Here is a 27,963-nt window from a genome sequence, read left to right on the forward strand (position 1 = left end):
GCAGGGCCATTCATTCTGTTTGACAACCCAATGCACCTGTTAACACACGTACAATTCAGTGCAATGTGCGGCAACACAAAAGCACGTGTTGCACTGTGCTTTTTAAAAAATAGTGCAAATGTTATTATTTGGCAGCTAACCACAATGCACAGCCATCAGCAGAGATGTTGGGATGCCATTTATATTGTATGGCACTGCAACACCCCAACAATATTAACATACATTGACGTGCATAGAAGGTGTGAACAGATCCTAAAATGTGCAGTGAAATCATTTTGTTTGCTTGCATGTGTTATTCCCCTTTGAGAAGTATTCATTCCCCCCCGCTTGAAAAAACAGAATTTACGGCAGAAAAAGCGGTTGTAACCCCATTCCCATTCTATGCTGTAAAATACCTGGTTGATCCTGTCTGTTCCTGTGTCCCCTGAGGTGTGCTGACCACGGTAATCATGGCTGCTGATCCATGATACCGTGGTCAGGTTACGTGCCTCCGTCATCCCGTTGTTTTCCCTCTCCCTCCCTGCCTGTCAGTTCCTAGTGTAAATGTATGTGAGCTGATCCCAGTTTGGGCTCCATCTGGAGCAGAGGGCAGGGGTGACATTAGTAGTCTAACAGATCCCTGATGTCCCCTTAAAAAGTATCTGACACCAGCCCCCTGCCAAACATTATGATATGCAGTTGTTTTCAAAATAAAACCAGTCCAACGTCACTAACCAGATCAAGTACTGTTTTTGGTATAAATTCTATTTCTACATGGCAAATAAGTTACTAGTAGGTGTAGAAGAGTTAGACTCCATGCACACTAGTGTTTTTCATCAGCTCGAAAAATGCTGACAATAGCATTTTTGTGTCAGCTTCTAGTAGCATTTTAGTAGCCTTTAGAAGCATTTAGCAGCAGTAGCATTTTATTAGCGTTTTTTGCAGTACATAAAGAAAAAAAAAAGCTAAAAAAATATATATCTTAGTAGCACTTAGAAGCAGTTCAGTCTTTTTGTTCTGCAGGAAAAACGCTCCAAGAAACTCTGCGAAAACAATTTTTTATTTCTGCTCCTCGACTCTGAAAAAAATTGCTCCTAGCTCTAAAAATGCTAATAGCCTAAAGAAGTGTGCATTGCCACATGGGGTAACACGATTTTTCATCTAGGAGCAGAAAAGAAAAATGCTAATAACCGCTTCTAGGTGCTTAAAAAAAAAAAAAAAATGCTAGTGTGCATGGAACCTAATAGAAAACCAACAGTCATGACATGCATGCTGCTGATTCTGTGTAATTGAATCATTAATTTAAAATTGTTCAAAATAATAGCAGTTTGGAGTTCAATTATCGAGGTCATTCAATGTGAAAAAAACAGGTGGTCCTTATTTAAGGACGAAGGCAGCAAATGTACCTGCTGTGTATAGCGCATTTCTCTCTGAAAATCTGAGTAAAATGGGTCGTTACAGACATTGTTCAGAAAAACGGCGTACTTTGATTAAAACGTTGATTAGAGAGGGGGAAAAAAAGAAGTGCAGCAACTAATAGGCTGCTCAGCTAAAATGATCTCAAATGCTTTAAAATGGCAACCAAAACCAGAAAGACATGGAAGAAAACGGAAAACTACCATTCAGATGGATCGAAGAATAGCCAAAATGGCAAAGACTCAGCCAATGATCAGCTCCAGGGGTATCAAGGAAGGTGTAAAGTTACCTGTGAGTACTGTAACAATTAGAAGATGCCTATGTGAAGCCAAGCTATTGGTAAGAAGCCCCCATTATTGGAGAAAAAAAAAATGTGCTGAAGAGGTTACAATTTGCCAAAGAACACATTGACTGGTCTAAAGAGAAATGGCACAACATTTTGTGGACAGATGAAAGCAAGATTGTTCTTTTTGGGTCTAGGGGCTGCAGTTTGTCAGACGACCCCAAAACATGGAATTCAAGCCACAGTACACTGTAAAGACAGTGAAGCATGGTGGCACAAGCATCATGATATGGGGATATTTTTCATACTATGGTGTTGTTGGGCCTATTTATCGCATACCAGGGATCATGGATCAGTTTGAATACATAAAAATACTTGAGGAGGCCATGTTGCTTTATGCCGAAGAGGAAATGCCCTAGAAATGGATGTTTCATAAAGAAAACGACTCCAAACACACCAGTAAGGCCCCGTTCACACTGGGGCGACGCTACTTCCTGGGGCGACCTCACCTCGGAGTGGCCGGCACGGACTTCATAACATTGAAGTCTATGCAGGTCGTTCCGGGTCGCCCCAAAGAAGCTCCGGACCCTTTTTCTAAGTCGGAACCACTTGTGTCGCTCCTATTAGAACGGGTCCACAGCTTCTCTATGTGAGGCGACCTACGGCGACAGGTCGCCCCTGTGTGAACGGGGGCTAAGTGAGCAGCATCTTGGTTCCAGATCAACAATATTAATGTTATGGAGTGGCCAGCCCAATTCCTGGACCTTAATCCAATAGCAAACTTGTGGGGTGACCTCAAAAATGCTTTTTCTGAGTTAAAACCAAGAAATGTAGAGCAATTGTCCTGGGCTGGAATACCTGTTCACAGGTGCCGGAAGTTGGTTGACTTAATGCAACACAGATGTGAAGCAGTTCTCACAGTGATTATATAACTAAATATTAGTTCAGTGATTGACAGGAAAGCTAAATCTTCAAGCATTTTTCAGTTTATACAGTAAATGTTTGAGTTTGTAAAGAAAAATGCAGACACTGCTATTTTTCAGAAAAGCCAAATATTCCTTTTTCTTCACTTTCTGTAAAGTATTAACAAATTTGAAACCTTTTTCTTCATGTTTTGATTCGGAATAGCCTGTGCAGTGTTCCCAATGCATTTGCATGTATGGAAATAAAAGCTCTTTGCAGGATTTTGAGGATTCTAGGATTCTGAGCTTTACTCCCTTTTTAAAAAACACTGCTATTATTTTTAACACAACTATAGTGGGTGTGTTAGATCCCTTGTGATAACAATAAATGTAAGTGAAAAAAAATTGTTAATAAAAACATTTAAAATATAATTAAATAAAAATGTAAAGCCGCTCCATGTACCACTTATGAATGCAAACACATGCAGAGGGCACACGTCAGAAAGAGAGAGAAATTGTTCTAGGCTTCTTAGTGTTGCCTATTGATAATTTTTGGTACAATTATCTGTTGCCATTTTGTGGGTGCATACAGTTTTGAGGCTGGACATAGTTCACATCAATTTACTTAAACAACCATTTTTTCCTCAAATACATTTTTGTACTTTTTAATAGATTTGATAAGCCGTTGCAGAGATATTGTGCAACATAAGAATTTGCAACTACCATCCTTTTATTTACAGGGCCTCTGCTTTCAGAAAATATGTTTTTGGGGTTTTAAGTAATTTTCTAGCCAAAAATTCAGATATTAACATGTGAGAAATGAAATATTGCTCTGGAGGCAAACTGAAGTACTGAAACCAGTGGCTAAATAACATTTCCAGCTAACTAGCATTTTTCAGAAGCAGCAAGGGTAGTCTCCAAATTTCTGCCACGAAGTTTTTTTTTTAAATTTTTATTCTGTGTGCTTTAAAAAGATCTGAAAAACATATCAGCATGTTTACAAATATTTACTGATGTACAAGTATATGTGTAAAAGAAGTCGTACAGTAATTATGGAAAACACATATGAGGCTGTTTAAAACGTAGTTTTATTTGTCAAGAAAATTGTACATTTGATACATTATTGTTACAATAAAACAAAGCTGAACCATTTATGGTACATAAATATTCATACAGAATAATTTCTTAGGCTAGGTTCACACTTCGGAGAGGGAATGTGTGTAAATCGCACACGTTTCTGCTCCCGCAGAAAAAATAAGCTGGTGCGCAGGGGGTGCTATTCATTTATGACACTCCCACGCCTCTGAAATGCACGAAACCACATGGTGCAAAAGCTCCTATGCAGTTTTTTTGTGCGGCTGTGGTTTTGATAAGGGGCAGGGACCTTTTAACTATGTTTCCCGCAGGTACAGCAGCTCATTCAAATGAGCGGGCTGCTGTGCCTGCACAAACATCGCATGCAGGAACCGTTTACAAATGAGCCCAGCCTTACTGAGTGTCTATAGAGTGTCTATATAATGATTTAATATATGTTCATGTATTCCCTGTTAGGTTCCTGAAATGTAACTTAAAGTATTCATAGATGTATATAGCAGATAAACCTAATTTTTAAAATCTATATATAAAAAAAAGAAAATGTTTTCAAAAGTCAATCATTTTGATGGCTAATGCCAAAGTAAAGAAAATATAATATTTTAATAAAAATAAAGCTCGACAATAATAGTACTGTAGGTAACTTGACTTGTTAAGGCAAAGTGGTACTCTAGGCCAGGGTTTCTCAACCGGGGTGCTGCGGCAAAAGAACAAGGAACTTGCACTGTGCTAAACCCAGTATACAGAGGGGAGAGAGCGCACATCCTGGCATCATCGATTGCGAAGCACTAGTCGGGAGGCCTGCACAGCTTTTTGTATTGCCAACGAGAGTATAGATATTGGCAGAGAAGAGGAGAGAGCTGGGAGGAGGAGGTCTGGACTGTGCTCTCTCCTCTCTGTATACTGGAGAGCAAAGGGCTTCCGCCTCCTAGGCCATCTAAAAAATGCTGTCTGACTCCTAAATCCAAATGAGTGGAGGCATCCCAGAGTGGAGAGACTAATCCACCCCAGAACAGATTTGCAAAGCAGTAAAGTAAAGCAACAATATGCAGAGCCTGCACAAATCAGACTGGGGTTTTTCATTACCATCCCCTGTCTCTTCCCCATGCTGGGGGGGCACAGCTTCCACCTCCTCCCTGCTCTTTACCTCTCTCTTGCTGTCACTAATCCTGTAGTGATGAGAGGGATGTGAGCTTTTGTGTTAGGAGGGGGAATCTAGAGAGGGGAGGCAGAACATATTTTTTTTCTCAACAGGGAGGATTTGGGGGGGGGGGGGGGTTGTGCTAGGAGAGGGGGATTGGGGGGTAGGTTTGTGCTAGGAGAGGGGATTGGGGGATTTGTGTTAGCAGGGTGGGGAGGGAGAGAATTTACAAACTGCCAAACAAAGCACATCTTAGGGTTTGTTCACACAGGTGTGGTAACGTGTGCAAAATCACATGTGCACCCCCACATATCTAGCAAATGTGCATGCATTTATGCCCGCTAAAATGCATGGTACCACAGTAGCATGTGTTTTGGTACAGTGTGATTTAAAAAATTCTTGCTATCACTATTTTTTTTTTTTTTTTTTTTGTGCGATTCACATAAATAGGGCAACCCGTTAAAAGCACAGGGAAACCTGCATAAAAAGTGTGTTTAGACTGGCGTGCCTTGAGATTGTGCACAATTCTAAAAAAAAATAAAAAATTTGGATTTTAAACAGTATAGGCCAGTGATGGCAAACCTTGGCACCCCAGATGTTTTGGAACCCATGATGCTCAACTACACTGCAGAGTGAATGAGCCTCATGGGAAATGTAGTTCCAAAACACCTGGGGTGCCAAGGTTCGCCATCACTGGTATAGGCACTTATTTCTAATGTTTTACATAGTTATACCTGCGAAAGGGGCCAGCCTGAATTCTTCTAGTAGGATTTAATTTTCTGACTAACGTTCCACTTTAATGAATTGTGTTTGTGCTTTGTAGGATCCATTTGTTATTGAGCCCGAAAAACCCCAGCTCTGCTTACCTACTGTACATAAAATAAAAATAACGACAATAATATCATCTAAGAAATAAAAATATAACAGCAGTACATTAAGCCTCCTTTGAGAAAGCCCAAACAGGCTATGTATCCTTGTCTAAATACAGGTTTAATATTAAAGCGCTAAAGTAGTAGTCACAAAGATACTAATTTTAGACTTGTAAAATAGTAATAGCTTATTAAACATTAACATATATGCAAAATGGATAAATAAATATTTTAAGTTGCATTTTTTTAAAAGGGTGTCTGCAGCAAAGACAAATACCTGTGTGAAAAGCCTCAGACAGAAGCTGTCATTTTATGACTCCTAGACCACATGCTAGTTCCTAGGCATATGATTCAGCCTTAGTATCCTAAATACGGTTGTATTACTATACTAAATACAGCATGGGAGTCAACAACTTCACCTATAGGCAATTTGCTTTGTGACAGGTTTCCTTTAACATCCAGTTCAGTTCTTAGCAGCAAAAAAACCCCTAAAACATTCCTTGGTTTATGGCTGTATTAACCATGGGTCATGGTTGACATTCACAAGCTCTTGCATTGTTTATATTCCAGCCCCAGGTCTGTACAGAAGTATGGAACTTCTTTTATGTCGATGGAGGAAGCTCTGTGAGTCCCACTGCTGTGGTGGTAGATGGGATTTGTATTTTTCCCATTCACAGATCCAGCTGCGCTAAATTAAAAAAACTAGGATGATCCAGGAAGAAGCCCTCCACAATTCATGTAAGTTGATTGGGGGATACCACCCTCTTTCATATTACACCCTAAATATTGGTGTAATATTGAACATGGTCACAAAGGTGGACTGTGCCTTCAAACCATCCCTCCTTTGTGACAGCAGTGTTCTCTCAACAGCAGTCAGATGCACCCTTCTAACTTTTGACACGGCATTACGGTCAGCAAACAGTGTGAGCTTTGCAGAGCTATAGTTCTGTCTCAGCACTGGGCATGTCAGACCTCTGCAGAAAGACCACTGCTTTGACATAGAGAGAACAGCGGTCTTTAGCCCCAGAATACTGCATGTACCCCAGAATATGCGGCTGCGGGTTCTTGCCTGGGGTCTGGTGTGTCCTTGTTCACCCCTTCAAGTGCGAATCGGGTCCAAATTTTTGCCTGAAATTGCACCTGAATCTGAGCCAAAGACGCACAGGACCCTTTTTAAATGCGGACCGCGGCCGTCCCTGACCTGGACCTCCAATTCGCATATGTGTGAACTCAGCCTTAGTGGCGATGTTGCGTTGTTACACTGATAACACAGGTAGGACATTGAAAACCTGTTATTTTGCTACACCCTGAAATGGTGGGTGTGAATTTTGTAAAAAAAAAAAAAAAAAACTATAGGGCTTTTCCCTTAACATAACTGAGCATATCATGTACTGTTCTCATGTGACTACAGCAGAGGGCAAAATTCTAACTATTGGCCATGAAGGGAGGATCGAAGGCTACTGTAAATAAAACTGCATGGGTGCAGTGCCTAGTTTGTTTCTAGAAACCATATACTGTACGTCTCCTTTCACGTTACAGACCCAAAAAAGTGGTTGAACATAACGTTTTCTTCCAGATTGTGCTTTAAAAAAAAAAAAAGGATAAATCACTTTTCATATGTGACTCAATTGTCTGTTTTGGATTGGTCTTTTAGAGTGTACGTTACCCAAAATATTTTTTCTGTATGTGTTCACATACTGTATGTTTATTTTATAAATCATAGTCGCTACCATTTTCATCAGGGTGGTAACTACAGGGGTCAGAGGGATTAAAATTGCGACCCAGCCCCATGCTCCAGGGGGGCCGCATGGCTCCCCTGTTCTACACCTGGATAGGAGGGGTGGCATATAGAGGAACCAATCACCTCCAATTTCCTCCTGCAGCCATTGAAAGCCTGTTTCTCCTCTCTCTCCTGCAGGCATTCAGCATCTGCAGAAGGAAATTGAAGGGGAGCGGTTTCCTCCATATACCCCGCCTCCTATCTATTTAATGTGTTTTCAGCTACCCCCGGACCCCTGTGTGCTCCCCTGTCCCCCCTGCAGCTCTGTCGGCTTTCCCCCTCTCCTGCTGACTGCTGCAGGGGATGTGTTGGAATGGAGAGTGGGGAAGGAGCTGGTAAATATGTCATTTACTGGCCTCTTCCTTTTGTGAATGAACAGGGTCAGTGATCAGTATCGATTATTGACTCTGTACATTCAAAACTGATGCATAGTAAACTGTGTTTTTTACATTTTTGGGTCCGGTTCAGGTGAAAATTCAGGCAAAAATTCGGACCTGAATGGCACCTGAACCGGTGAACGGAAATGCACTGGACCCCAGGCTAGAAACCGCGGCTGCACATATGTGAACCCAACCCCAAAGGTAAAACATCAGGGATTTGTGTAGACTCCTAATATCTCACCAAAGCCCCCCATGGGGTTCCTAAAAAAAATTGTAAAAAGTAAAATTGCAAAAAATAAAGTACCAAAAAAAAAAAAAACTATTGATACTAGTGAAAAAACTACCAGGGTTGCAAAGGTCGCTTTTGCGACTGGGCCCTGGTGTTCCGCCACCGTGGTGGGGCCCCAAAATGGCAGGAAGGGGGACAACTGTAGGTCCATAATAAAGAGACTCATGATGGGAGTGAAGGGCCCTGGGATTGGTGGAAATGGCCAGGGGTCGGTGCCCATTCATGGTTTCTTGCACCATGTTCCTGAAGAATCTAGTTACGCCTCTGATTTTTATGTACTCCATTTGAAGTAGCTGGTTGATCCTTCCAATCACCTTGCTTCTTTGTTCTAAACTGACCACACAGAATCTGATCTGTGTCAGCATGGACAGTTTTCATTCTTTAGCTGTCTATTCAGAGGTACAGGACACTATGCAGACACACACCATGCCTGTATTGGGTATTTTTTTTTTCAGCCACCACACCCCCTGACCAACCGCAGCCTGTCTCCTAAACATGCCATCTTGCCTCAAGCTGAACAGACTCTAGTAAATCAACCCCAAAGTGTGCTTGTATTCCAAAGGCAAATAGACTGTGCACTTTACAAAGTGCACTTGCACTCTGAAAGTGCAGTTGCTCTGAAGCTTAGAAACTGAGGTTCATCTTCACTTTGCAAAGAATACCCAATCACATGCAAGGACAATACAAAAAACCCCAAAAAACTGAATTTTTGCTTGCACATGATTGGATGATGGAAGTCAGCAGAGCTTCTGCTCATTTACTAAGCTCTGGAGTAACTACACTTGAAGAGTGCAGGTGTACCTCTTTGTGTCTGCACAGTTTCCTGTAACCCCATACCTCCGCCCCTGCCATGCCCCTATAAAGGAGAATTAAGCCCGTACACAGGTACCGATAGTCGGCCGCAAATATTCGGCCGCTGACCGATCGGCCAATTGTAGGCTTGTTAATATGATGCTTCCGACAGCGCATTTTCGGCCGAACAGGATCTGTTGTGCAGACTTTAAAATATTTGTTGGCCGTCACCAGAATGGCCGATTGTTCGCCAGTCAGTACAGAATTCGGCCGACATTCAGCAGATTTGCAAGACTGGGCATGCTCAGAAAAGAAAAAACACACGGAAAGTTAACCATCACATGACATCACTTCTGCAGTCGGCTGTTGTTGGCCGACAAAATTCGTGTGCAGTCTTTTGCAGTTTTCAACCAACAGGACAGCCCTGGACAAAAGACGGCCGATCGTTCGGCCGACGATCGCTAGGTGTGTACGGGGCTTTATACAACAAAAAAAAATAGTTAAACCACCAAGTGCATTTTTACCACTACTATTCCTTTATATTGGATTTTGAAATTTACTAATGCAGCAAATTTAGAAATTGGTTAAAAGGTTTGGCACTGGGAAACATTTTTTGAAAGTTAAAAAGTGCATTTTATATACAACTCTATAGATCAGACCAAAATGAGGGACAAATGAGGAGGAGAGAGGGACAGAGGAACTTTGTTCCAAATCAGGGACACTTCCCTTGAAATCAGGGACAGTTGGGAGCTATGCAACCCTGCCCCACACTATCAGGAAAAAGAGAGGCACAGTCACATGTCAGAACTTTTTAACCTTGTTAAAAAAAAAATTCTGAAAATAAGCAAAAGCAGTTATATTGCCTGCACAGTTATAACTGTGTTAGAAAGTGTCTATAACATCATATGCTCACAACTACTTTAACCATTATTCTTTTCTAAAGCACACCTGCTATTTATTATAGTAGTTTATATAAGAGATCATGATCATAGACTATGACAGTGACAATATTCCATCTGCTGGTACACTTAAGTTTCCCAAAATGCACTGCACAGTATCGGTTGGCTTCCAACACTTCTGTCCACAACAGCATCTCATTGATGTTTATCTTATAGAAAGTATGGCACCATTAAAGGGGCTTGCTAATAAAACAAGCACGTGCAATGTAGAAAGTAAATTTGCACCTTTCCTGCTTCCCGCGTTACTGAATGTCTCTCTATTGAAGAGAAACCATTGGATGAAGTTTCTTCAGAAACAGAAAATCCCATGAGTGTTATTCTTCTATGTACCTCCGCTGTGCTTGGTGGTTCCTTCTAATACTTCTTCAGGTCACTGCAAGATGCAGAGTCAATGGCAGAAACCACTGAGCACAGTTGGGACGGATCAGAGACTGACATTGGCACAAGTGTACGGTTCTGAGGAAGACTTGGGGCCCTCAGGCTTCTGTAGACAGTTAACTGTGTTTTGATGCTTAACTGTGAAGGAAGATATTTTTTTAAACTGTGTTTTAGGAGATAAATGGTTTGATTTAATTCTTTAGCTTTTTTTTTTTTTTTTTTTTTTTAATTTTTGTGTGCTGTTTATCTTCTTTTATATACTTTTTTCTTCTGATCCCGGTGTGGATCTAGGGGTGTGCTTGGGTGAGGTTTTAGTCATGACTCCTCCCAGGTCTCTGAAATTGGCACACCTACTGAGCCATGACAGTGTCCCACCCCCAACATTTACAGGAGGACAGAAGTGAACTTCTTCCACCCACTTTTTTTAGCCTGCTTCACCTCCCATTTCCTTTGCTTTGGCTTCCTGGCCCTGAAAGGTGTGGGGGTAACTCTGATGGGACAGTTGATGTAAGGGGGCTCTCTAATGGGGACAATTGATGGAAGGAGGCACTCTAATGGGAACAGTTGATGTAAGGGGGCTCTCTAATGGGGACAGTTGGTGTAAGTGGGGGACACTGATTCAGACTCCTGATGTATGGGGAAATGATGAGAACTTCATATATAAGTGGGGACTATGATGTGGTATTCTTATGTAAGGTTGGACTTTGATGAGGACTTCTGCTTTGAGTGGGGTCCTCAATGAAACAAAGAAAGCCGCTCCATGTGAGTGAGTCTCCAGTTAAACCTCACACACACTAGTCGGGTGCTAGCCCAACTTACATGCTTTGTACTATAAAGCAAATGATTCCGGACAGCTGCTGTTCCAAAAATCCTCTTTATATAGGTGGTTAACAGATGGAACAGAAGACAAGGAGGTAGACACGTTTCACAGAAATATTAGTGCTTAGTCATTACTAAGTGTTAAAATAGGCATGAATTGCATCTACCTCCTTGTCCCCTGCTCCATCTGTTAACCACCTGTCACATGAGATCCAATAAAGAGGATTTCTGCAAGTGCAGCCATCCTGAATCATTTTCTTTATGATATTAAAGGGGGCATGATTGGGATACCTAGTATTTTGAGGCACAGGTTCTCTTTAACCATCCTTATTTAATGACAGCCTACTAATACTTGCATATTTCGTGGCAGGGACACTGGTCACACTGTGTGGCCGACTAGTAATGACTCACACACAGTTGACAGTATGCCCTCCTTACTATTTTGTGGCAGCCACCTAGATAAGCAGGGACACTGGTCACACTGTGTGGCCGACTAGTAATGACTCACACACAGTTGACAGTATGCCCTCCTTACTATTTCGTGGCAGCCACCTAGATAAGCAGGGACACTGGTCACACTGTGTGGCCGACTAGTAATGACTTACACACAGTTGACAGTATGCCCTCCTTACTTTTTATCACTGCACCCCCAGATCAGACAGGCTAGGTCCAGCCATGTTTTGATTTTCCATAATGGATCTTACTGAGAGAAATATTTAATATGGCACATGTAACTTTAAGAGGGCCGTAGAGACTACAGCAGTCTCATGTAACATGTAACATGTCTTCAATCTATGGCTGCCTCCATTCTTTAACCATCTCCTATTGCATATCTGCAGCCTTTGACAGCTTTGTGTTACATTACATTCACTGAATAATATGTGTGGCCAGTTTGGTGGTGTCATGAGTCATACGTGAGGACCCCTATGTTAAAAAAAATTGACCACCACTGATTTGGAGGAATGATTTATCTTCAGTGGAATGGAATTTGACTATGGAAGAAGGTGAGCATTTACTTTCCTATTTGCAGGTGTTTCTTTTATTCAATAGTTTATTTCAGTGACAGGGATGCTTGAAAGGAAAACCGTCATCAGAGAAATACACAGGATGCCATTACTGAGCACCTTCTAAAAATAAAAAGTAGTATAGCCAGAGTATCCGCATTGCAAAGAGGCAGCAATGAAGTCACTGACACAGGACAACTATGCAGTGACTTTTTGATACAGTAAATATAGTGTTAAAAACCAACTCCAGACCTAATTGGGCCACAAATTAGACCAATGTCTGCATCCACCAGCCAATGTCTAGATGGGCATGTTCAATGCATCCTCGTGGACATGTATAGTACAGTCTCCTAAAGTGGAACTTCACTCTCTCAATCAACATTGACTATTTTTAATCTTTATGCTGCTAGCATTAGTAAATATATATGAAGTAAGTAAAGCATGAAAACCAGGAAGTAAAAAGTTACTGCCTGGTTTCCATGCCTAGGCAAATTATGTCATACATCCCAGGAGTCTTCAGGAGGGGGATGGGTTTTCTCAGCTAAGCACACCCTCCTGTCTGCATACCTGGGAATCAAGGCTGTCTGCATGCCTGAGCGAGACAGATGGTTCCAGGAAGTAAATGTTACATGAATCATCTGCCCTTACTCAAGATGGCCACAGCCAGAAAGGCTAGGGGGACATTTTTAAAAGTGATTTCATAGCAAAATAAAGCACGTAGACATAAATGGATGGAGGAGTTTTCTTTGAATATAAAAAATTAACTAAATAGCGTTTTTGTTTTGTGGTGCTCAGATGCAGTGTAGTCCCACTTAAGCATTGAGATGTTCAAGAGATGACCAGGTATAGCCAATGGGGAAATATTTGGTTGGAGGATGTAAATATTATAGTAGGCTGCAGGAAGGAGGTGGTGGGGGGGTTAGATGTTGGTGTACGTTTTTGTTAAAGTGCACTTATACTTTAACCACTTGCTGACCACTTGTCACAGTTTTACTGCGGCAGGCTGGCTCGGCTCGGCTGTGCAAACCGAGGTAGTACTACGTCGGTTGCACGCGTGGTGCTGGGGGGCGAGCGCGCTCCCGCCCCCACTAGGCAGCAGGGATGCAGATGCACGGGGCTGGCGGCATTGATTCCCGCCGGCCACCTGCGATCACTCCCCGCTGAGACAGAAGAACGGTCAGCTGTTGTAAACACAGCCGACTGTTCTTCTCTCTAAAAATGATCACAGAGCGCCTGCGATCCTTCTATATAGGATCACAGGTCTCTATGGTAATTTCACAAGCCCCTCCCCCAACATTTAGTAAACACTCCACTAGGCTTACATTTACCCTTTGATCACCCACTAGGTTAACCCCTTCCCTGCCAGTGTCATTATTACAGAAACGGTGCATATTTTTAGCCCTGATTACTGTAGTAATGCCACTGGTCCCCCCAAAACTGTCAAAAAGGTCAGCTAGGGGTCTGTCTGTCTGCCGCAATGTCGCAGTCCTGCTAAAAATCGCAGATCATTGCCATTACTAGTAAAAAATAAATAATGCGATAACTTTTGCGCAAACCAATCAAAATACGCATTTTGGGATTTTTTTTTTTTTTTTTTTTACCAAAAATATGTAGCGGAATACAAATTGGCCCAAAAGGATGAAAAATTTAGATTTTTACATTTTTTTGGGGGGGGAATGTTATATAGCAGAAAGTGAAAAAATATTGTTTTTTTTTTCAGAATTGTTACTCCTTTTTTTTTTTTTTTTGTTTATAGCACAAAAAAATCAAAATCGTACAGGTGATTAAATACCCCCAAAAGAACGCTCTATTTGTGGGAAAAAGGGACATCAATATTATTTTGGTACTGCGTCGCACGACCGTGCAATTGTCCATTAAAGTAACGCAGTGACATCGCAAAAAATGGCCTGGTCATTAAGGGGGCAAATCCTTCCGGTCCAGAACTGGTTAAATGTATCCCCGTACAAAACACAATAAAAGTCCCAAGTAGAGCAGCAAAATCTAGATGGTGTTTGGGCCTGTAACTCTAGGGGTGCTCAAAGTGGCAAACACAGATGGAGCCCTATATAACCAGAACCAAGAGTAAAAAGTCACTTGCACTTCAAGAAATGTGTCTCAGTGATTTATTGTAAATATAAGACATCACATAGGTCAAACTGCCATGCCAATGTGTAAAGACCTCTAAGGGTCAGTGACCACTAAGTCACATTGAGGAAGAGGATCCTACGAGGGCCCAAAATGTTATCATAGCAGTTGGACTTATGTGACGTATTTACAATTAATCATTGAAATGCATTTCCTGGAGTGCTGGTAACTTTCTGCTTTTGATTCTTATACAGAAGACTTCTCTTCCATGTTAGTCTCTTGCTCTGTTGCAATTACTAAATACTAGTACTACTACTACTTGTACTTTACTAGTAAAATCTACATTTCTGTAATTGCTACTAACAAATCTCAATGTAAAGGACTGTAGAACACATAAAAGTATTTTTTGCTGTTTGCTCAAGAAGCTTCTTTTGTGGTGGCAAATATAAACTAATCCAATTAAGTATACAACAGCAGTCCTGAAGTGAGACTGTATTCTAAAGAAATAAAGTGGGAGCTAAGTTGGCACAATTTATTATCTATTTGATAAAAAATACAGATTTCTAAACCCACTTACTAAAATCTCAAATAGGATTGACAGTGAAGTCAATATTCAACCACTTCCGCAGCCCATGCTGGGGCATGGGTGTGTGAAAGACGTTCCAGGAGATCAACAGCACCGAGGTGCAAAAAAAAGAATTGGAAAAAAGAAAAAACAGGATTTTATGTTTAAAAAATGGCAGTTGTCTATGATACACAGTAGTTTTGCAAACTAAATGTCATCCAGATAGGGTTTAAATCTACCTTTTATACATTATCATTATTAAAGCCCAGTTGAATCTTTCATTTTTCTTCTTATAATGCAGCCAGGCGCAGCAAACAGTAATGTGTTAGTGTTTTTTTTTTTTTTTTTTTTTTATATTTTTTTAATGCACTAGTGTTCTACAGTCTTTGTTAGATTTCTCTGTGTTGTCATCACACTGGAAATTTGGACCGTTGAGCAACACAGAGAATGCAGCAATCCAGATATTTAGCAGTCCAACAACCCCACCCCACCCCACAATGTTCTAATCAACACTCAAAATCTGTCAGCAGAGTTGTTGATTGTAGAACTGTGCTGGGGGCATGTTGGACCACTGGAGCACCAGACTGCTGCACTTTGTGTTGAGCATGCTACCAATGTTGGGAGTTTGAATGAAGGCTGCAGCATACTATTAGGTTACATTAAAAAACTTGGACACTTATCAGTGGTCTCCCCTGCATGGGCTGGACCACTGCAGTTTGTACTATTCCTATAACTTTAAATTCAATAATAATTGATTTATAAAAAAAAAAAAAAAAAAAACGGATACATCCTTTACTGTTTAAGAAACCTGTCAGCATTACAGTAAGTAAAAAATTATTGAAGGTTCCAATAGGTTTTAACATAGCAGAGCCCTATAAAGCAAAAGCAGAGCTTTACATTTTCTCTAATTACCTACAGCATACATACGTACATACGTACATACTATCATTATGCTTATACTTAGACTGTACTAGTCGGTTTTTCAGTATGTTCAGACAGGTACACTTTAAAAATTATTGTGGAATGTTGCTTTAGTCTTTGAGTCTGTACACCCTGGATACAGTCAATAGCAAGTTAAACATTTCCTGGAGAAGTAGTGTGTTATTTTGATATTACACAAGTGATCGCAAGTTATTTGGAGGAACCCATGACTACTGGGCCTCCCCATTCCCTTCTCATAGCAGCAGTCCTGGGAACAGCTTTAATGGTACACAACGAAGCGTTGGAGGTGGCAGGAATGCAATAATAAACATTGTGTTGCAATGTTATTTCCCGGTGCTGTTGAGCATACAGACCAAACGTGAGAGTTTTCCACTCTATGTTGTGTTGAAGAGAACAGAAGGATGGACATCACAAATATCATACCATTTGGAGTTAATCTTCTTCCTGGGCCATAGTCCATTGAGTGGAAGGGATGCATTGGCTTGCCTTTCTTGATCTTTGACCATTTTCCAGTAATAACTATCTTTCATGAAGTAGGCTGCCTGATTTGTATAGGAAAAGTAGACAGCATCTAGGTACCCTATTGGATGGTCTCCAGGGTCCACCGCTGAGAAAACGTCTATGATGCGTTTTGGAAAGCCTTCGACTAACTTGTTCTTATCCACGCTGAATGCTGTTACCTAAAAGGATTAGGGTATAATGATTTTTAATAATCAAATCTACGCAAAATGATTTTAAGCTTTGAAATAACAATAATAATAAATACTTCTAAATACCATTTGTATGGTAAAGTGGCTGTAAACCCTTACATATAGCCAGTGAAGGAACTGGCCCTATGTGATACACAGAGATTAAACAAATCCTCCTACATAAATTGTACGTGTCTATCTGCAGCCCTCTATTTTCTACATCTGTTAAAAGTGCTGAATTATAAAGCTACTCTGAGAGTTCAGAAAAAAGGGTGTGGAGAGCTGAAGTTACACTCTGCAGAGCTCAGTTAGGAGAGCTCTGACAGCTGACTAGAGGGAAGGGGACACAATCCCCTTCACAAAGCACAAAGGAACAGAGCTGAGGCTGTCAATCAGGTGGAGCTCCCTCCCTGTCACCTTTTTTCTCTTGGTGTCAGAAAAACTGGTCCGAAGTGATTCATGCTGATAGCAGAGGAACGAAGCAGCAAACAAAGAGTACCCTGCTTCCCTTGTCTCCTGTCCCTGTCCTGTATTGCTATTGTTTGCTCCATCCTTTTGTATATAGTTAGTTAGGTCACTATTGGGGTTTTGCACTGTTACGTTTATATTTTGTTTATTTGCTTTTGGTCTACTGGTGTTTGTATTGGAGTGTATCATTTAGGCTCCGTTCACATGTTAGCGTATGGATCGCGGGCAGAACCGCCGCGATTCCGCCCGCGATCCCGCCCGCGATCCGGAGATTATTGCAAATCGCGGGACGCCTGTGCGTTGCCCGTTGATTTGCAATAGCCCCCCAAACGCTGAGCGATGTTGCCGCGATTTCCGCCTGCCGAATCGCGGTAACATCGCGCAAAAAAAAATCGCGGGACGCATTACGGCCAAAAAAGTACAAGAGCTTCTTTGGAGCGTATTGCGTCTCGCAATTTTTTTTGCGCGATGTTACCGCGATTCGGCAGGCGGAAATCGCGGCAACATCGCTCAGCGTTTGGGGGGCTATTGCAAATCAACGGGCAACGCACAGGCGTCCCGCGATTTGCAATAATCTCCGGATCGCAGGCGGAATTGCGGCGGTTCTGCCCGCGATCCATACGCTAACATGTGAACGGAGCCTTAGCTTAATGAACTTATTTACACCTTATCCGTCTGGGTCCTGGATTCTTAGTACAGCCAACTGATCTGGTCACCCTTGCTGGATGCCTGCATGTGGTATCCCTGACAGAATACTGAAGCCACTAACGATCAGATTGGTTGCACCTGGGAATTAGGAATTGTTTGGTTGCTGCAAGATGCAGTCAGAGGAGCTCTTTTATTTTACCCAGCTTGTAACAGAAGACAGGGAATATTGCCACCAAATTGTGAGAGTTTATCCTAGAGAGCAATTGTTGGAATGCATCCGTCTGGCTCACTCGCTTGTTGACCAAGGTAGATTTTTGTTTGGAGAGATTCAGCCACTCATTCAACTCTGTGCAGAGTTGGCTTTGTCCAGTATCCACAATGGTGGTGATGATTATTCTCCTCCTTTTAGTGTCTCTCAGGTGTTATCTCTTGTGTGGCTCTTGGAAGAGGATAAATCCTATTTCATTGAACATTATTCAGTATATTCTCCAGAGGCTCTGCTGGATTGTACGAATGCTGTACACTCTCTAATCAGAAAAGGGGATTGTAAATTGAGTTTTGTTCAGCCCTTACTCAAAACCTGGTCAGATCTTTCTGATTCAGCATCAAACCACTTCTGCCTCTAGACACCAGTTTACTCAAAGATTCCCCTCTTCGTTACCCATAGCAACAACAGCTGCAGTTCAGTATGCTTTGCTTCCAACTGCATGTTCATATCCTGTCTCCACTAGCTGCACTTTTCCTGCATTTAATCCAGTGAAAATCCCCTCTACTACTCTGTTGCCCCTAGCAACTTCTCAGAAATCCTCCTCTGTAACTGTCTCTACTTTGCCACCATCTCCCAGTACTGCCATTATGCTTCCTTCTACTTCACAATCTATTCATAGCCCTGCAATCACTCGCATGATTCCTGTATCTAAATCTAAAAAGAAAAGGAGAATCCCCACACATACAATTATGCATGCTGCCCTGCCTGATGTGCCTCTGCCTGCTGCCCAGTCTAAAGATCTGGTGCCTGCTGCCCAGCCTGATGATCCAGTGCTTGCTGATTGGGTGCCTGCTGCCCAGCCTGATGATCCAGTGCCTGCTGCCCAGCCTGCTGATCTGGTGCCCGCTGCCCAGTCTGCTGATCTGGTGCCAGCTGCCCAGCATGATTAACCAGGGCCTTCTGCCCAGCCTGCTGATCTGGTGCCTGCTGATCGGTGCCTGCTGCCCAGCTTGCTGATCAGGTCCCTGTTGACTCAGGGCCTGCAGATCTGTTGCCTGCTGCCCAGCCTGCTGATCTGGTGACTGCTGCCCAGCCTGTTGATCTGGTGCCTGCTGCCCAGCCTGCTGATCTGGTGCTTGCTGCCCAGCCTGATGATATGGTGCCCAGTCAGCTGATCCGGTTCCTGCTGATCCAGTGCCTGCTGCCCAGCCTGCCGATTCAGTGCGTGCTGCCCAGCCTGCTGATCCGGGGCTTGCAGCACAGCCTGTGGGTCCGGTGATTGCTGCCCAGCCTGCTGCTCCTCTGCTTGCTGCCCAGCCTGCTGGTTCTCTGCTTGCTGCCCAGCCTGCTTGTCCTCTGCTTGCTGCCCAGCCTGCTTGTCCTCTCCCTAATGTGCCAGTGTCTGTTGCCCGGCCTGATGTTCCACTGCCTGCTGCCCAGCCTGATGATCCACTGCCTGCTGCCCAGCCTGATGATCCAGTGCTTGCTGATTGGGTGCCTGCTGCTCAGCCTGATGATCCAGTGCCCTTCTGCCCAGCCTGCTGATCTGGTGCCCGCTGCCCAGCCTGCTGATCTGGTGCCACTGCCCAGGATGATGATCCAGTGCCTTCTGCCCAGCCTGCTGATCTGGTGCCTGCTGATCCAGTGTCTGCTGCCCAGCTTGCTGATCAGGCCCCTGGTGCCCTCTGCCCAGCCTGCTGATCTGGTGCCCTCTGCCCAGCCTGCTGATCTGGTGCCCTGCTTCCCAGGCTGCTGATCTGGTGCCTGCTGCCCAGCTTGCCTATCAGGTCCCTGCTGACCCAGGGCCTGCAGATAAGGTGCCTGCTGCCCAGCCTACTGATCCAGTGCCTGCTTATCTGGTGCCTGCTGCCCAGCCTACTAATCTGGTGCCTGCTGCCCAGCCTACTGATCTGGTGCCTGCTGCCCAGCCTACTTACCTGGTGCCTACTGCCCAGCCTACTCATCCGGTTCCTGCTGCCCAGCCTGCTGATTTGGTGCCTGCTGCCCAGCCTGCTGATACAGTGCCTGCTGCCCAGCCTGCTGATCTTGTGCCTGCTCCCCAGCCTGCTGATCTCGTGCCTGCTGCCCGGCCTGATGATCCGGTGTCTGTTGCCCAGCCTGCTGATCCAATGCCTGCTTCCCAGCCTGCTGGTCCTCTGCTTGCTGCCCAGCCTGCTTGTCCTCTGCCTGCTGCCTGGCCTGATGTGCCACTGCCTGCTGCCTGGCTTGATGTGCCACTGCCGAATCCTGGCCTGATGTGCCACTGCCTGATGACCAGCCTGATGATCCAGTGCTTGCTAATTGGGTGCCTGCTGCTCAGCCTGATGATCCAGTGCCCTTCTGCCCAGCCTGCTGACCTGGTGCCCGCTGCCCAGCCTGCTGATCTGGTGTCACTGCCCAGGATGATGATCCAGTGCCTTCCGCCCAGCCTGCTGATCTGGTGCCTGCTGCCCAGCTTGCTAATCAGGTCCCTGTTGACCCAGGGCCTGCTGATCTGGTGCCCTCTGCCCAGCCTGCTGATCTGGTGCCCTGCTTCCCAGCCTGCTTATCCGGTGCCTGCTGCCCAGCTTGCTGATCAGGTCCCTGCTGACCCAGGGCCTGCAGATCAGGTGCCTGCTGCCCAGCCTACTGATCCGGTGCCTGCTGATCTGGTGCCTGCTGCCCAGCCTGCTGATCTGGTGCCTGCTGCCCAGCCTGCTAATCTGGTGCCTGCTGCCCAGCCTGTTGATCTGGTGCCTGCTGCCCAGCCTGCTGATCTGGTGCCTGCTGATCTGGTGCCTGCTGCCCAGGCTGCTGATCTGTTGCCTGCTGCGCCCCTTATGATCCGGTGCCTGCTGCGCAGCCTACTGATCCGGTGCCTGCTGCCCAGCCTACTGATCGGGTGCTTGCTGCCCAGCCTATTGATCCGGTGCCTGCTGCCCAGATTACTTTTTCAGTTCCTGATGCCCAGCCTGATGACACGGTGCCTGCTGCCCAGCCTGCTGATTCAGTGCTTGCTGCCCAGCCTGCTGATCCAGTGCCTGCTGCCCAGCCTGCTGATCTGGGGGGCTTGCTGCCCAGCCTGCGGATCCAGTGATTTCTGCCCAGCCTGCTGGTCCTCTGCTTGCTGCCCAGCTTGCTTGTCCTCTGCCTGCTGCCCGGCCTAATTTGGCAGTGCCTGCTGCCTGGCCTGATGTGCCACTGCCTGCTGCCCGGCCTGATGTTCCACTGCCTGCTGCCCAGCCTGATGTTCCACTGCCTGCAGCCCAGCCTGATGTTCCACTGCCTGCAGCCCAGCCTGATGGGCCACTGCCTGCTGTCCAGCCCAAAGATCAGGTGTCTGCTACCCAGCCTGATGATCCACTGCCTGCTGCCCAGCCTGATGATCCAGTGCTTGCTGATTGGGTGGCTGCTGCTCAGCCTGATGATCCAGTGCCTGCTGCCAAGCCTGCTGATCTGGTGCCCGCTGCCCAGCATGATTATCCAGTGCCTTCTGTCCAGCCTGCTGATCTGGTGCCTGCTGATCCGGTGCCTGCTGCCCAGCCTACTGATCCCGTGCCTGCTGCCCAGCCTACTTACCTGGTACCTACTGCCCAGCCTACTGATCCAGTTCCTGCTGCCCAGCCTGCTGATCTGGTGCCTGCTGCCCAGCCTGCTGATTCAGTGCCTGCTGCCCAGCCTGCTGATTCAGTGCCTGCTGCCCAGCCTGCTGATCCAGTGCCTGCTGCCCAGCCTGCTGATCTGGGGGGCTTGCTGCCCAGCCTGCGGATCCGGTGATTTCTGCCCAGCCTGCTGGTCCTCTGCTTGCTACCCAGCCTGCTTGTCCTCTGCCTGCTGCCTGGCCTGATGTGCCACTGCCTGCTGCCTGGCTTGATGTGCCACTGCCTGATGCCCGGCCTGATGTGCCACTGCCAGCTGCCCGGCCTGATGTTCCACTGCCTGCTGCCCAGCCTGATGTTCCACTGCCTGCTGCCCAGCCTGATGTGCCACTGCCTGCTGCCCAGCCTGATATGCCACTGCCTGCTGCCCAACCTGATGGTCCCCAGCCCGCTGCCCAGCCTGACGATCCTCCACCTGATGCCCAGTCTGATGCTTGCCGCTGGTGCTTTTCTGCCTGATGCCTTCGGTCTCAGTGTTGGGACATGTGCTGCATTGAGGGCATGTATATTCTTGATGTTACACCTCTGCAGGAATCTGACCTGTGGGGTACCTAGATGGCTTCCTGATCCTGGTGGTGGGACCCATGATCAATTACTGGACTCTGGTGGCACGCCTTCCAGCAAGTTAAGACTCTGGTCTGGAGATCGTAAGGAAGTCCACAAACACGGAGGGGAAACCTTTCTGGACTTTTGGGGCAGAATGGAACATCCAGAGGCCTCTTTTCAGGGGGGGGGCTGTCAGGATCTGTGTCATTTCGTGGGTCACCTACTGGTGGCACTGCTGTTCCTGGAGCTGAAGGACGCAGTTCCAGGGCTCACCAGCAGGTGTCTCCCAGCAGCTGGACTGTACTTTAATTAGGCTGCACCTGAAGGAATTTAAGCCCGCCCTTCACTTAGGTTTAGTGCTTTAGTATTTTCCCTGCAAGCAGTGTCCCTGTGTGAGCCTGAACCTGTGTCCTGATCCTGAGTCCTGTTCCCTGTACCCTGCTTCCTGTACCTTGCTCCCTGCTTCCCTTGTCTCCTGTCCCTCTATTGTTTGCTCCATCCTTTTGTATATAGTTAGGTCACTATTGGGGTTTTGCACTGTTATGTTTATAATTTTGTTTACTTGTTTTTGGTCTACTGGTGTTTGAATTGGAGTGTGTCGTTTAGCTTATTAAACTTATTTACACCTTATCCGTCTGGGTCCTGATTCCTTAGTGCAGCCAACTGATCTTACGCTGAGTAAATAGATACCCAACATGTCATGCTTCAAAATTGTGGAGTGGCGACAAACATTGGTACTTAAAAATCTCCATAAGTGACGCTTTAAAAATTTCTACAGGTTACTAGTTTAGTGTTGCAGAGAAGGTCTAGGGCAACGATCGAGTGGATAACTCACATGTGTGGTTTGAACACCATTTACATATGTGGGCGTGACTTGCGTATGCTTTCGCTTCTGCGGGCGAGCTCGGAGGGACAGGGCACATTACATTTCTTTTTTTTATCTTATTGATTTTAACCTTTTATTTTTACTCTGTCCCTTTAAAAAAATGTGATCACTTTTATTCCTATTGCAAGGAATGTAAACATCCCTTGTATTAGAAATAAGCAGGACAGGTCCTCTTTAATGTGAGATCTAGGGTCAAAAAGACCTCAGATCTCACATCTACGTTTAAAAGAAAAAAAAATTTCATATTTTTTTTTAGCATGAAAAAAAGGGCCCTTTAAGTCCGTTGGGAGGAAGCGACGTTTGACGTTGCTCCGATCCTCCAAGTCCATGGAGTCAAGCGGGGGCCATCTTGCCCTCACTCGACTTCCTGCCTGGGACATGGACGGACCGGATCATTTTCCTCACTACCGATGGCTCTGGAAAATGACCGGGAAGTGGCAGAGGGAGGGGGGGGGGCACCTCTCCTGCCACCCATAAAAGTGATTCTGCAGGGAATCTGCCGCTGGGACCACTTTTATGGGAAAGAGGATCGCCCGCCCTGTAAGAAAACACCAGGATTATGCCAGTTATCTGCTGCCATAACACTGGTATTTAACATCAAACTACCGACCTAAAACTGCAGTGGGCGGTCCGGAAGTGGTTAAAGTAGATGTAAACCCTAAAGGGTAAGTAAACCCGCCTTTCGTTTTCAGCCAAGGAATCTGCCATCTTGGCCTCTGTATAATCTTCAACTGCCATGATGCTGCACATGTGATCAGTTATGGCACCAACCATTGGATGGTTTGACAGTTTGATTGACAATCATGAGACATCTTTCTGACATATAGAGTTCTGGAAAGGTGAGTTTCTTTAACAGTGTTGCTAGTTATGAACTTCTTTAACATAGGAATAGGGTCAAAAACATGTCAAAACCCACTTTAAGCTAGAGGACCATAGATTGTCCACTTTTGCTGCTAAACAGTGGTTCACCCCCTTGAGGTTGGTGTCACTATTGACAGTCTCAGGATACCATTTTAGTCCCCAGGATATTAGAACAGATGATGTCATTAAGGCCTAAAAAGGCTACAACATGTTTGTAAATTGATTTCTCTCCCAGACTTTAATAAAGTAAATAACGGAATATCATCTGATAGGCTGGTCGTGTCTTCCTTTGTTCCCAGGTATGTCAATAGCACACCAAGCACGTGCTTCAATTGCATTACTATGGGACTGCAAAGGAGCTATCTGCCTTTCAAAGTCAATTTGAAATTAGCAGAAGCTTTTTCAGTCAAAAGAAGCCTGTACATGGCTAACCAATGTTGACCTTGTTTTAAGCATGCCCGTTGCCTGGCTGTCCCTGGCTTCAATGTGTTCTGAGCAATTGACATAGAACAAGCCTATAGAATTCATGATCTGCATACTACTTCCAGGTCAGAGCCTTGAATTGGAGTATTGAGCTACTGGTTCAGAATGAGAGGCAAGCAACTGGCTTTTTTTACAAGGAGAGTTTAGCAATGGCAGTCTTCCTATTATCTCTGTGCATGTTAATTTTACATCTCAGATAAGCACATCTTTCTCAAAACAATAAATAGCTGACAGTCAAGATTCCAGATAGATTTCCAGATAAAAGACATTGGAGGTCCCATCATAAAAATACTGCAATCAATAAAACTACATATATAGGTACTCAACCATACATTGTTTTGTCTGAAGAAATATATGAGACGCTCCTTTTTGTCAAAGAAAGCTGCATCAATTGGACTTGGAGCCCCAGGGAAAGCCTCAGATATGAGTTGAGGGTACTTATTTTTCTTCCAGTCTTCTGTATAGGCTGTGTCTTTGTCAGGGTCATAGCGCCAGACTTGAGTACCTTCAAAGGAAGGAAGCCATCATTAAGTATAGGTCTGAATATGAACACAAAAATCAGACAGAGTTTGTGGGCTCTTGATTTATAGCAATTCCCCCTCAGGAGTTATTCTAGTGAGGTCAGCTACTACGAATGATCATCTTCCATTAAATAACAAAAAAGAAGGGAGGCCCGGGAAATTCAGTTTATAGTATTATACTATACACTATACACCTGGCCAACTCCACACAAAAATATATATATATTTTTTTTTTGGAGAGAGCTGACCGGTTCCTAAAAAATTGGATTTTTGGACACAGCTCCTGAGCTTCTTAACTACTGGGTTATACTGCCCCCTACAGGAGTAGGAAACTAGGCAGAAATAAAGTCTGGCTATGCCTATGGGCAATCCCAGGGAGTATACTCCCTCTCTCTGCTATAGGTACTCTGTTTTGTTACAAGCAGTGTCAGAAGAATTACAACATAGTAGAGGGGAGGGTGCAGTGTCTGTCAATGAACATCAGAGAAGTACATTTTACGGTAAGTCAAATTCCCATTTTCTCTTTCTTTTATTGACGGACACAGCTCCTGATCTTCTTAACCATTGCGACGTCCCAAAGCAGTGTTAAACATGAGGGGTGGGAACAGCAAAAAAGAAATTCCCAAAGCTAAACTATAGCCAACCAGGTAAACAGGAGCTCAACCTAAACAACTGGAGCCCACCTGAAAAGAACAATACACCCTCAAAGAGGACCAGGTCCTCTAAACAGCAGCCTGCAAAACTCTGCGGCCAAAGGAAGCATCCGCAGATGCAGAGACATCCATTTTATAGAACTTTGTGAAAGCGTGCACCGTTGACCAAGTGGCCGCCTTGCAAACCTGCGTCACTGACTCCTCATGAAGGATGGCCCAGGAGGCACTGAGCACCCGAGTAGAATGCGCATTGAGAGGGAAAGAAGGACAACCCTTTCCGAGGCCCATCCGTAAGCACAAATAGTGAGTCTGATTTCCTAAAAGACTCCATAGCTGCCAGGTACACCCTAATCGCCCGGACCACATCCAAGGCATGCAAAGCAATTTCCTTCAGATGTTTTGGCCTGGCACAGGGCCAAAACCCACCCCTCCCTAAACACTTAGGGAGGCAGCACTGTCCCTGCCGGCAGCCCTACTCTACCCTCATCCTGCATTCACAGAGCAGGAGCCGTTGGCTCCTGCTGCTGTCAATCAAATCCTTTGAATAGGGATCGGGGGTGGGGCCGAGATGCGCTGTGTCTGTCTATGGATACACACAGCCCAGCTCGGAAGCGTGCCCACAACTGTACCACTATAGCACATAGCATGCTATTGGGGCACAAACAGAAGAGGAGGAGGAGCAGACAGTCAATACCATTGCATAGAGCAGGTAAGTATAACATATTTATTATTTTAATTAAAAAAAATTCCTTTACCACCTCTTTATTAATGGATCTTGCTGAGAGAAAAATAAAAAATATTGTCATAAGTATGTTGTAAGGGGGCTGTAGGGGGCTCATATGTGAAAGCACTGTGTTTTAATCATTTTCCACAAACCGACGTACCTGTACGTCGGTTTGAGGAAGTGGTTGTACTGGGGTGATGCCTGCAGCTGCAGGCATCCCCCAGTACAGTTTTTTAGAGTGGGTGGCCGGCTTTCCTAGTGATAACAGATGCGGCTCAGCAACCGCTCAGCCGTTATTACAAGGAGTGGGAGGGGATGACCCCACCCCTCCTGCTGCCTTCCACCGTTCCGCCCAGGTCTCCCGTCCCACCGGGAGATCAGAGGGACCAGCTGGCACATTCGTTGGCTGGAGTCCGGAACAAAGCCGGATTACGCTCCGATCAGGGCGCTGATGTATTAACCCGGAAGTGATCTCACTACGTGCTGATTTAAAAAAAAACAGTATTAAAAAACACAGATTTTGATGTTTTGAATACTTTTAATTGCAAAGGATGGATTTGGGGTCTTTTAGACCCCAGATCCCTCCATAAACAGTACTTGTTACTGCCTATTACTGTCACAAGGGATGTTTACATGCCTAGTGATGCCAATAAAAGTGATTAGATTTTTCTTTAATGGGACAGTGAAAAAAATAAAAAATAAAATAAATAGAAAAAAAAATGTTCAAGGTGCCACTGTCCCAGCGTGCTCACACACCAAAGAAAACACATACTTAACTCACGCTCGCATTAAAACAGTGTTCAAATTACACATGTAACGTATCGCCACGATCATCAGTGTGAGAGCAATAATTCTATAATTCTAGTAAAATACCTCCTATGTAACTCTAAACTGGTAACCGTTAACATTTTTTAAAGCGTTCCTTATGGAGATTTTTAGGTAACGTAGTTTGTCGCCATTCCACAAGTGTGCGCAATTTTAAACCGTAACATGTTAGGTATCTGTTTACTCTGCGTGACATCATCTTTCACAATATACAAAAAAATTTGGCTAACTTTACTGTTAAGTTTTTTTTAAATTCAGTCAAGTACTTTTTTTCTTTTAAAAATTGCGTTTGAAAGACCGTTGCGCAAATACTGTGTGACATAAAATATTGCAATGACCGCCATTTTATTCTCCAGAATCTTTTCTAAAAAAAAAAAAAAATATATATATATATATATAGAGTGGGGATCGAACGTTTGGGCACCCCGAGTACAAATTTGTATTAATGTGCATAAAGAAGCCAAGGAAAGATGGACAAATCTCCAAAAGACATCAAATTACAAATTCGACATTCCTATAATATGTAAACAAAAGTTAGATTTTATTTCCATCATTGACACTTTCAAAATTACAGAAAACAAAAAAATGGTGTCTGCAAAAGTTTGGGCACCCTGCAGAATTTATAGCATGCACTGCCCTCTTTGCAAGGCTGAGACCTGCCATGTCATGTCATGGATTGTTCTCAATCATCGTCTGGGAAGACCAGGTGATGTCAATCTCAAAGGTTTTAAATGCCCAGACTCATCTGATCTTACCCCAACAATCAGCACCATGGGATCTTCTAAGCAGTTGTCTAGAAAACTGGAACTGAAAATAGTTGACGCTCACAAAGCTGGAGAAGGCTATAAGAAGATAGCAAAGCGTTTTTAGATGTCAATATCCTCTGTTCGGAATGTAAATAAGAAATGGCAGTCATCAGGAACAGTGGAAGTTAAAGCAAGATCAGGAAGACCAAGAAAAATATCAGACAGAACAGCTCGCAGGATTGTGAGAAAAACAATTTAAAACCCACGTTTGACTGCACGATTCCTCCAGAAAGATCTGGCAGACACTGGAGTTGTGGTACACTATTCCACTATAAAGAGATACTTGTACAAATATGGTCTTCATTGAAGAGTCATCAGAAGAAAACCTCTTC

The 27,963-nt window shown here is 44.4% G+C and overlaps 1 protein-coding gene across 1 annotated transcript in view; it reads right to left on the reverse strand.

Moving 5' to 3' along the window:
* Positions 1-15,638: 15,638 nt before the first annotated feature.
* LOC309552031 (matrix metalloproteinase-21-like) overlaps positions 15,639-27,963 on the reverse strand; it is a 42,092-nt gene continuing 29,767 nt past the window's right edge. The window contains exons 6-7 of the mRNA XM_082252780.1: positions 24,435-24,607; positions 15,639-16,355 (exon numbers count right to left, since the gene is read on the reverse strand). Of these exons, the coding sequence (XP_082108906.1) occupies positions 16,050-16,355; positions 24,435-24,607 (479 nt within the window). The 3' untranslated portion in view covers positions 15,639-16,049. The remainder of the gene's footprint in view (positions 16,356-24,434; positions 24,608-27,963) is intronic.

Source organism: Pelophylax lessonae, assembly GCF_965119305.1.
Source record: "Pelophylax lessonae genome assembly, chromosome: 4".
NCBI classification, from domain to species: domain Eukaryota; kingdom Metazoa; phylum Chordata; class Amphibia; order Anura; family Ranidae; genus Pelophylax; species Pelophylax lessonae.